Source organism: Gossypium hirsutum, chromosome A06 (genome assembly GCF_007990345.1).
Source record: "Gossypium hirsutum isolate 1008001.06 chromosome A06, Gossypium_hirsutum_v2.1, whole genome shotgun sequence".
Taxonomy (NCBI): Eukaryota; Viridiplantae; Streptophyta; class Magnoliopsida; order Malvales; family Malvaceae; genus Gossypium; species Gossypium hirsutum.
Genome location: NC_053429.1, coordinates 16080213 through 16091321, shown reverse-complemented (window position 1 = coordinate 16091321; position 11109 = coordinate 16080213). Strand labels below are relative to the sequence as shown.

Here is an 11109-nt window from a genome sequence, read left to right as displayed (position 1 = left end):
TATCATGTAAATTGTATTTATGTATTTCTTTTATTCTAAGGTAAGTTATGGTACATTTTAAACTATGAACTTACTAAGCTTACTTAAAGCTTACTTTGTTTCATTTTATGTTCTCTGTATTTGGCATTTTGCGGAACGTGTCTTGGTAGATTTTCAAATCGTTCTACTAGGTTATGTGGCATGTATATAGACTTGGTTGTGAATAAGTGTTTATGTGTTTAAATGATGATTTTGGAAAGATGATGAAATAGTCCTTGGTAATGTTTGTTTGAAAGTACATATGTGTATGTTTGATTGAAGTGTTCATGTTTTTGAATCAAGAAAGAGGATAGTTTTTTTAGGTGCTTGGATTTTGAATGCTTGTATGCTATGTATACAAGTATTTTTTATGGTATTATGGTAATGTTTAGATTGAAACTCAAGAATGGTTAAAATGATTGATATGGTGGGCTATTTTAAAGGATGTGTTATTTGGTAAGATATTAAATGGATGGTTAATAGTTGAAGACATTGTTTTGGTTATTTTTAAGGTTGATTGAATGTTACAATGTGTCTATGTATTGATTAGTTGGCATGATATACTTAAGTAAATGTTGTTTGAAATGGGGTGTCATTTGAGGCATATTGGTATAATGTTTGAATGTGTTTAGAACGTGGTAAGTTGGTATATTTTCTATTGAATTTATGTAGTTTTTTAGTTGGTTTAATTGTGCATTAGGTCAACAAATAGGAAATTGATTTAGTTTGGTATGAAGTAGGCATTAAATGGTATGCTTTGTACCACACAGTCGTGTGTCACACACGTGCTGGAGATATAGTCGTGTGTCTACGGGATAATAGGAAGTATTAAAAGCACATAGCTACTGATTGTCACTTGGGTTGGCCACATACCCGTGTAAGTACTGTAGATTTGATCATTTACTTCTCACATGGGCATTGGCAAAGAAGACATGTTAAATACGAGTCAAGGTGGAGATTGTGGAGTGCCTCGTATTTGTGGACGAAACAAAGTTGGCGTTACCACGAAGAAAAGTCGATGTCTCGACGATGCGCCATTGGATGTCTCGACAAGGCGACATACGACGTCATGACATGGCAATGTGTTCCTACATAAACCGGGTTTCTTCTCTTAGTTAAACTTTGATTATTTTCCCCAGTAAAACTCTGATTAGTTTAGGAGTATTTTAGTTATGTTAGAACTTTAATATTACCTATTTAAAGTGTCTTTGTAACCTTATTTTAGGAGTGAATAGAATATCTCTTACGTGAGGTTTGATGAAAGTTTTGGGGAGAGTTTTTCAGAGAGCTTTGTATTCAAGTTTTGAGTTTTGCTCTTCTAAGGTTATTCTCTCCATCTTAAACTCTTCATTAGTTTGTCGATTAGTGAAGTTTTATTTGCCCATCGTCGTGTAGAAGATGGCGTGTAGAAGTCCTAAGTAGCCTTGGAAATAAGAAGAATCCACAATCCCCTTCAAGAATCTCTAATTTCCCCTCCATGAAAGAAAAAATGGCAAGAAAAAGTTTGAAGATGATCCGTACAATCTAAAAAGATTGTTAAAACTTTTCTTAAAAAAAATAAGACAATTTCTTGAAAATAAAAATTTAAAGAGAATCTACTAACTCAAAAGAGAAGTTGAATAATAATGATTTTTTTTATATAATGTAAAGTCCTTTATATAAGCTAGCTAAATAAATCTAAATAAAACTCTTAAGTATACTAGAACTCTAATTAACCTAAATAAGAAGTAGTTTTAAACTAACATTCTTGTTGATATAAAACTCCTAAATAACTTAAAATACTTAATAATTATAAAAAATTAGGAATAAAAAATAATAAAATAATAAAAGCTGATAAATACAATACTGGACTCATATATAATAAAAATTAAGCCTAAAAATTGAACTCAATATTATTTGAACTCGAATTAAAAGCTCGAAAATCATAATTTTTGTAATAATCCCGTTCAAAAATTCTGCTCGCGCGGTCTTCACTAAAATGGTCATAACTTGAGGTCCTGAAATTGAAATCAAGTGATTCAAAGTGCATTTCAAAGCTAAGATGTAGTTATTCAAACGCTATGAAAATATCTTAATCTAGAAATGTTTGGATCCCATCCAAATTTTTTTTTCAAGTTGACTAATATTTTCAACTTGAAAATTGACAGGTTGGTTGAATTAACTTTAATATATTTCACCCATTCTGTGTATGTATCATTCTTGGTTTTCTCTAAAAAATTCATCCTCAGATACTGAATTTGGTAGAATCTTGATTTGATTTGCTTGACCTTTGACCTTGTTGTTGGACCTTGAGGTAGTGTAAGCCCATCACATACATTAGCCTGAAATTGGGCCTTGAGACACGTATCATTCCCCCATTCCTCAAGAAGATTCGTCCTCGAATCTTTAGTTGTAGAAAGTGAAAAGGGATTAGAATTAATAACAATGAAGGCAAACAAATACTTACCTAAGCTTTCATGTGAACCAAAACTGTCTCCAAGATCAAAGACATGATTTTGATCCTCCAAATCGTCATTAATCAAGTATCGCTCCTTCAAAAACAAACCATCAACACTAAACAAAAAAATGTTAGGCACATAAGTGTTCAAGTAAAAAATAACTTGTAACTTTCTTTGAATATGCATGGTCATCCATAAGAATTTCCAAAGATTAGTTAATAATTTCACATAATAATCAAAATCCAAAAGTTTAATATTATTATGTAAAAATTCATATTTAAAGTTTAAGGTAGAAAATTTTGTTGTAAGATCAAATGCATAAGGTTCTTTAATAAACCTATCGGATGCAACAAAAGTACCCTTAACATACCTAGATAAACCTAGAAAATCAATTGAATTTTTAGATCAAGGTTTAATGAAATTTGACCAACGAGAAAGCATGTTGTAAGGAAATATTTTACAAACAAAATCAGTAGCATACTTATAAAAAACATTTAACGTATGCCTTCTTAAATCAATTTACAATGTTTCCTTACATTTCTTACCCTGTAGCACTTGTGGGGGATTATCAATGTTCAACTTACCTCTTTTCCACAAGTAAAATCTTCTATCAATGGTGGAGTAATGTAATTGGAAGTCTACCAATGGATTCTTTAAATCCTATAACAAAGAAACTCTACTGAACAAATATGAGTTATGGATAGTTAAAACATATTCATTCTTCACTTTTACATGGGTATTTTCTTGCTTTTCATTTTCTTTTCTCACTTGAGAACTTTCCAATTTTACCTCATATGTATTTTCACTCACCAAAAATGGATCATAATGTTGACTTTTATCACTCAAGGTCTATTTTCTCTCAGTATTTTTACATGATTTTTCCTCATTTCCTATATCCCCTCACAAGTATTATGAATATTTCATTCAGCACAATACATTTCAATTGGAACATGACATTTCTATCTCATCTAACTCCATAAATTCAAGGAAAAAATTATCATTATCATCTTTTTCTAGTTCACAAAATTTGCCATCACAAATCTCTTTTCCATTAGAGTAAGAGTCAACAAAAGGTACAAAGTCATACTTACTTTCTTCTCTAGTTGGATATTTAAATGGACATTGAAGACCCTTATGATCTTTTGAACTATACCAATAACATTGCACAAAAGGTGATAGCTCAATCGTATTCTCTCTATTTAGATATTTAATTGGACGTCAGAAACCCTTATGATCTTTTGAACTACACCAATAACATTTCACAACAGGTGAGAGATCAATTGTACTCCTCCTTTCATTTGACCATCTCTTCTTGAAGTACTCGTCAACTAACTTGTTAACTTGAACATGACGTCGATGTTTCACTTTGACCTCTCTATAGTAATGAGAAGGAATGAAATGCTTTTGCATCATTAGCTTCAACTCGTCCCATGTTTCAAAGGTCGCCAATGAGACTTTTTCCTTTTCCAGGCATTTATAGTGATGGAACATAATTTGTAATTACTCGTTTTTAGTCAAATCGAAATAGTGGTTTTGAGACCAAAAATTCAAAGTCAAAATATTTATTATATTAATATTTTAATGTCTATAGCATGTTAGTAGTGACATATAAAAATTTCGTTAAAGAAATTTAATCGTTTGCATGTTTAATTCAATAAAAATGACTAAATCGCGTAAAGTACAAAAGTTGTGTTCTATTAACTAAAGGTATTAAATAGCTATAGAATCTTAATGTAAGGGTCCTTATAAGGTAATTAGACCATTTAAATGGACAGTGGACATCCATGACATGATTTTATGGAAATTTTAATAAATCATTAATGTTAATTTTGTAATTAAGTAAAATAAGTTAAATTAATAAAAGAAAAAGGTGAAATTAAAACATTATCTTCTTCAAATCACCTAGGGAGAACCGGCCACCATTGTTAAACTAAGGAGGAAGTTTCAGCTAAGCAATTTTCTTGCATTGTAAGTGATTTTGAGCCCGTTTTTAGTCATTTCTATGTTTTTGGAACTGCTGTAGCTTAATCTAGCTAGCCCAGGTACTAATTTGCAAAACTGTTAAAAGTATATGGTTTTACCATGAATGTATGTTAATTATTTTTTATGTTTGATGGATGAAAATGAATGCTTAATGATAGTTGAACAACTTTAATAAAGGAAATTTGATGAATTTTGTCAATTAGGGATTAAATTGAAAAATAGGAAAATATTCATGGTTAAATTGTGAAATAAAAGAAATGTAGGGCTTACTAACCGCATTAGTGAAATTCGACTAGCATGGGTGTGGATTAAATTGCATGAATTTGCATTTTTATGAGCTGAGGATTAAATCGTAAATAAGTTAAAATAATAGGGGTAAAAGTGTAAATTTTCAAAAATATGTATTTTAGATTGAATTGAATAGAATGAATTCTAAATGGACTGAATTTGACTATCTAGATCAAGTTAAGCCTCGTACGGATCTAGATCGAGGGAAAGATAAAGTATTGGACTAGTCAATCTTGTTTTGACGTTTTTGTGATAAGGTAAGTTCGTATGTTTAATAAGTATTAAATTATACATATTTGAATGCTTAATTGATATATTTTTGATGATACGACACTACGAAAATTCTCGACAAGTTATCAGCAATGTATGAAATCCCAGATGAACTTTAGGAATAGATAGGATACAAATGACATGTCATTAGAGGTTATTATGTTTTGGGTGCTAGTCCGTACGTTCTACCGGTGGCTGAGTTTTTCGGCATGTGTTGCTGATTCTCGTCGGCTTGTGTGAGCAACACCGTGTAGCTACGTCTTGATCATCAACTTGTGTGAGCAGAACTGGTGATAGCTTGAGATGAGCATTTACATATAAGATATGATATTAAGATGGTTTTAACCATGTATTGGCACTTAGTGTGTGAGATTCCAGAGTATCCGATATTATTTCAAATGGTTCAATGGGCATATTGATGTATGAAAGAATAAGTGATTGATATGTATCATAACAGGTATGTATGTGAATCATAGAAGCTTTGAGTCTATGAGACTTGTGAATTTCATATCTAACCTTGTGAATGAATTTGTGATAGGTTTGTGGATCAATATGAGTTATATTATGATATGGTTGATTACCTAAATTGTGTTCATATGGTAAGTTGGGTTTATTGCTATACAAACTTACTAAGCTTAATAGCTTACTGTAACATCCTAATATAGGGCCTAGTCGGAATAGTGGTTTCGAGACCACGGATCCGAGGCTACGAAAATTATTTTATTTATATTTTTTGTGTACTAGCATGATTATATAGATACATGAAAATTTTGATGAATTAATTTTAGCGATTTTGAGTCTAATTTAAAAAAGGACTAAATCGCATTAAGTGCAAAAGTCCAAATTAGATAGAAAAAGAGTGTTAATTTGTCATGGACTAATTTTTTAGAGGCTTTTAAAGGACAATTAACCCTTTAAAAACAAGGGTGGCCTGCCATAGTAATATAGGAGACAAAAATTTTGGTTTCGGTGAGTTAGGTGGACCTATTTGACTTGAAATATTATAATAAAGAAAAGATGATATCATACTTCATCTTCTCCATTGTTCCACCAAAAATTTCAGCAAGGAGAAGCGTTTTTGAAACTTTAAATTTTAGCAACTCATTACTCACACAAGTAAGTGATTTCCTTGATAATTTTTGTACTTTTGGAATCCCCTTTGCGTGAGCTTTCTTTTGAGGGGACTATGTTACAAAATGGTAAGTGTTCTAGGAAGTTTCCATGAAAGGGTTCATGAGGTTTGCTGAGTTTTGGTGGAAGAATATGAGTTTTAGTTGTTAGACAAATAACTTTTATGAAAGGTGTTAGCATGAAAACACCTAATTGAACCATTTTGCAAAGTTTGTGAAATGGGTAAGAAATGTATGACATAGATGGAATTGTAAGATGCCATAAGCATACATATTATTAACCTAGGCTTGAATGATTAAAAAATGCGATGAAAATCTAATTACGAGCCTGAAGGCAAAATTGTAATTTTAGGAAGGTTCAGGGGCAAATTGGTTGTTTTGCCCTAGGATGAGATAGAGATTGCAAAGGAATTAAATGATGTATTGATATAGTTATTTTGTTGATTTAGACCCCGATAAACCAAATCTGGAAGTTGACCGAAGGAAATCGAAGGAAACAGAAGGTTCCAGAGTGATCAAAGCCCAAATCCGAAACGATCACCAGGTAAGTTCGAATAATTCAAAGTAGATTCTAATGTACTTAAAATGTATATTCTTGATTGTATAAATATGGTAATTGCCTATTGCATGATAATTTATGAGATTTGATAAAGCAAATAAAATGCATATAAGAATGTCTCGGTTGAATGAATAGGGTTATTCAATGGAATATCTCAAAAATGAATTAATAGTGAAAAGGATCTAGCCCGAACGGGTCATCCTAAAGTAGTCTAGCCTCCTGAAGCATATGTGTGCCTTAAGGATTTAGCCCGGACAGGTAATCTGAAGTAGGATTTGAATTTAGCCTGGACTAGTAATTCAGATCCAAACTTATTAGAGTATATGTCGTTGTAAGGGGATTTAGCCTGGACTGGTAATCTTGACATTTACTCAATGAGTTTGTATTATGGGGAATTTAGCCTGATTTGGCAATTCCGCCGTAAGATGCGAGGTTCACGGGAGTGCATACTCGAAATGATCACTTGTATGAATTGACGGGAAATGAGATATCCATCAGAGAACCGAGAAATTCAATGGGACTAACATCAGATGTAAATTGGGAACAATGATGTGATGAGCTCATCTAGATATATTATTATCTTGTCATGCCATGAGACTAACTTAGTGGTTGAGTGCATGTGATAGGAAATCTATTCTATACTTTTTTGGATGGAGTATTTATTATGGTTACATGTTAAATAATTGGTAAGTTTACTTTCCTGTTATCCGAACTTACTAAGCATGTTAATGCTTACCCTTTTTTTATTTTCCTTTGTTTTACAGTACTCGTGGACTCTTGAGGATTGGAAGACGGTTGGAGCGTTGGTCATACTATCGATCTAATCCTATTTTGGGTATATGTGAAAGCTTTTATTTGGTTATAATGGCATGTGTAAGGCTATACTAGATTGTTTGATTTAATAAGAAATTGGTTATGTATTTTAGCAAAGTCAAAAGCCTTTTATTTTGTATCAAGCCTAGAATAGTGGTTGTTATTCATTTTGGTAAAAGCATATAATGTTCTTTCTATGGATGAGTTAGTGTTCATTATGGTGAAATTAGTATATTGAAATGATTTTGTATAGGTTGAGTAAAATGGGTGACAAAATGGCTTGGAAATGACCTCTTTTGTCCACACGGGCAGGACACACGGGCGTGTGTCTAGGCCGTGTGTGACACACGACTCACTCCCATGGGTGTGTGTTATAGCCATGCGTCCCCTGCACTTAAAATTTTAAGTCATTGTTGTACACGGGCAGGCCACACGAGAGTGTGCCATGGTCATGTCTTAAATTCAGTATCGTACACAGGCAGGTCACACGGGCGTGAACCATAACCGTGCATTGAAGTCAGTGTTGCACACGGGCTAAAGACATGGGCATGCCCAAGCCACACGGGCGTGTGGAGCCTAGAGCATAAATTTTTTCCAAGTTTATCTTAAATTCTCAGTTTGGTCCCGAACCATCTTGAATGTATGTTTTGGGCCTCGTAAGTCATTTAAAGGACAAATTGCTTATAAAACAAAAAGTTTTCATTTGATCAAGATTTTATGATTTGATTTCCTAAGATTGATTGAGTTTAAGCTAGGTAGCACCTCAAACCCTATTCTGGTATTGGATACGGGCGAGGGGTGTTACATTTATTGGTATCAGAGCTATGATTTAGTCGGTTCTCAAACTAACGTAGCATGTATTGAATCTAGTTATACATGTCATTATACAAGTGATGATAATGTGACATATCCTAACCTTTTTAATCGAATTTGAATATAGAAAATGTCTTCCGATCAAGCTCGAGATGAGTCTGAGGGAGCCGAGAGCTATGCTCCAGCTTCTTTACAGAGGGATAATTCTAGTAGTAGAAGGCCTAGTCTCGGGGCCGGAAAGAGGCGAAAGTTTCCTTCTTCAAGATGATAGACGAGTGGTTCAGGGAATATATGAGAAATCGTCCTGAGATACCCCGACCTCCTCCACCAGCCACCCAAGCTGAGGAAGCACCACGGGCCGTGGAACCTGTGAGATTGGGAAAGGCTCCGGTAGACAAACTCAGGAAATATGGAGTCGAAGAGTTCAGAGCCACCCTAGATGATGACTTAGAACGTGCGAAATTTTGGCTTGAAAATATTATGAGAGTGCTCGATGATTTGTTGTGTACTCCAGAAGAAAGTTTGAAATGTGTGGTATCTCTTCTGAAGGATACTGTATATAATTGGTGGAAGACCATATCCTCGGTAACACAAAGAGAGACCATTACATGGGAATTTTTCCAAGCCGAGTTTAAAAAAAAGTTTATCAGTCAAAGGTTTTTAGATCAGAAACAAAAAGAGTTCCTAGAACTCAAACAAAGAGATAGAACTATGTCTGAATACGAAAGACAATTTGTGAGGCTAAGCCAGTATGCGAATGAATGGGCCCTAACAGAAGTTGAAATGTGTAAACGTTTCGATGAGGGTTTGAATGAAGAAATTAAGTTGTTGATTGGAATTCTTGAGATACTAGAATTCGCTACCTTAGCTGATCGGGCTAAGAAGGCCGAAGGGGTTAATAATGAAAGGAAGCAAGCCAAGAGAGAGGCTCGAGTATCAAGTAAGAGGACTAGTACGAAGGCGCATTCTTTTCCTATAAAGAAATCAAGGAGTCGCCAAGACCGCTCCACTTCATCAGTGGGATACTCGGGCAATGCAAAGAGTTCCAAGCGCCATAACCCAAAGTCTTCTTATCTTTCGGCCACAAATATGGGAAGCATTGATGATCAAAGACCGAAGTGCATGAGTTGCGACAAATTCCACTTCGGGGAATGCCGAATGAAGAGTGGGGATGTTATAGATGTTGTTCTCTCGACCACTTCCTTAGAGATTGCCCGGAAAGATCGAATAGAGAAGTTGAGCTAGCTCCGAAATCAATTGCTCTTAATTCTCGGAGTAGACCTCCTAGACCTCCCGAAAGTGCTAGTGATAGTCGAACAGTTGCCAAAAACTCCACTGCAAAATCAGAGGCCTGAGCTCTAGCAAGAACCTATGCGATCCGTGCTTGAGAGGAGGCCTCTGCTCCTGATGTCATAGCGGGTATATTTTCTCTTTATAATACTCGTGTTATTACTTTGATCGATCCGGGGTCGACCCATTCATACATCTATATAAAATTGGCGTCTAGTATGAACTAGTTTATAGAACTCACTAAATTTGTAATTAGAGTGTCGAACCCTCTAGGCAAGTCTATCTTGGTAGATAAAGTTTGTAAGAATTGTCCCTTGACGATTCAAGGCCATTGGTTTCTGGCCCACCTTATGCTCTTGCCTTTTGATGAGTTCGACGTAATTCTTGGCATGGACTAGTTGACCATTCATGACGTGGTTGTAAATTGTGGTAGCAAGTATGTTGAATTGACGTGTCCTAATGGTGAGACTCTCTGAGTTGACTCAAGTGAGTCGGACTCATCACTGGTTATGATTTCCTTGATGACGGCCCAAAGGTATTTGAGGAAAGGGTATGAAGCCTACTTAGCCATTGTTTTGAATACCAAAGAATCTGAATTGAAGATGGAGTCAGTACCGGTGGTACGAGAATATCCGGATGTGTTTCCCAAAGAGTTACCTGGGTTACTGTAACACCCCTAACCCGTATCCGCTGCCAGAACAGGGTTTCAGAACATTACTACCATTTACAGATCACTAAAAAAAATTTAAATACTTACTGATTCAATGCATCATATAAATAAATATATTACCATTCAATCAATAGTTTGACACTTGTATAAGCATCAAACAGCAACATTGTTATTATACTTGCACATATCTCATATAAATTCAACATTGATATATCTATTTTCTCGACATATCACACTTGAGTTTAATAATAGTCTCAACTTACATAATTTCCTTGTATCAGCATATCAAAGATAATCATATATGTACATGTCATGAAACATATCATGCTCTTACCGTTTCTTCATAAGCATATATCATTCATTTCATTATATCAATATTTCATGCTCCATCATTTCCATATATTTTATGTATATTTATTCCGGTAATAGCTTATATCAAACTTAACATAAATTATATTCCATAGTTATACTTATTTCATTTATCTATCTTCATAATTATTTCATATAACCATTCGTCATCTGATACATATTACCTGGATATCAATTGTTCAACAGATGTTAGAGCGTCTCCCATCCACGGTCTTATTTATCTTTGACATGATGCCATAGTGTCTTTCAACTATGGTCTTACTCATTTTCTGTCATGTTGCCATGGTATCTTTCAACCATGGTCTTGTTCATTTCATATCACGTTGCCATGGTATCTTTCAACCATGGTCTTACACATTTCATATCAGGTTGCCATGGTATCTTTTACCCATGGTCTTACACATTTCATATCAGGCTGCCATGGTATCCTTCAACCATGGTCTTACACATTTCATATCAGGCTGCCAT

At 34.3% G+C, this 11109-nt stretch overlaps 1 protein-coding gene across 1 annotated transcript; it reads left to right on the top strand.

The window, feature by feature from the left end:
• The first annotated feature begins 8576 nt into the window (after window positions 1-8576).
• Window positions 8577-9557, top strand: LOC107963292 (uncharacterized). Its single transcript, XM_016899849.2, has one exon. It carries the CDS (start codon window positions 8577-8579, stop codon window positions 9555-9557), a length of 981 nt encoding a protein of 326 aa, XP_016755338.2.
• The last annotated feature ends 1552 nt before the right edge of the window (window positions 9558-11109 follow it).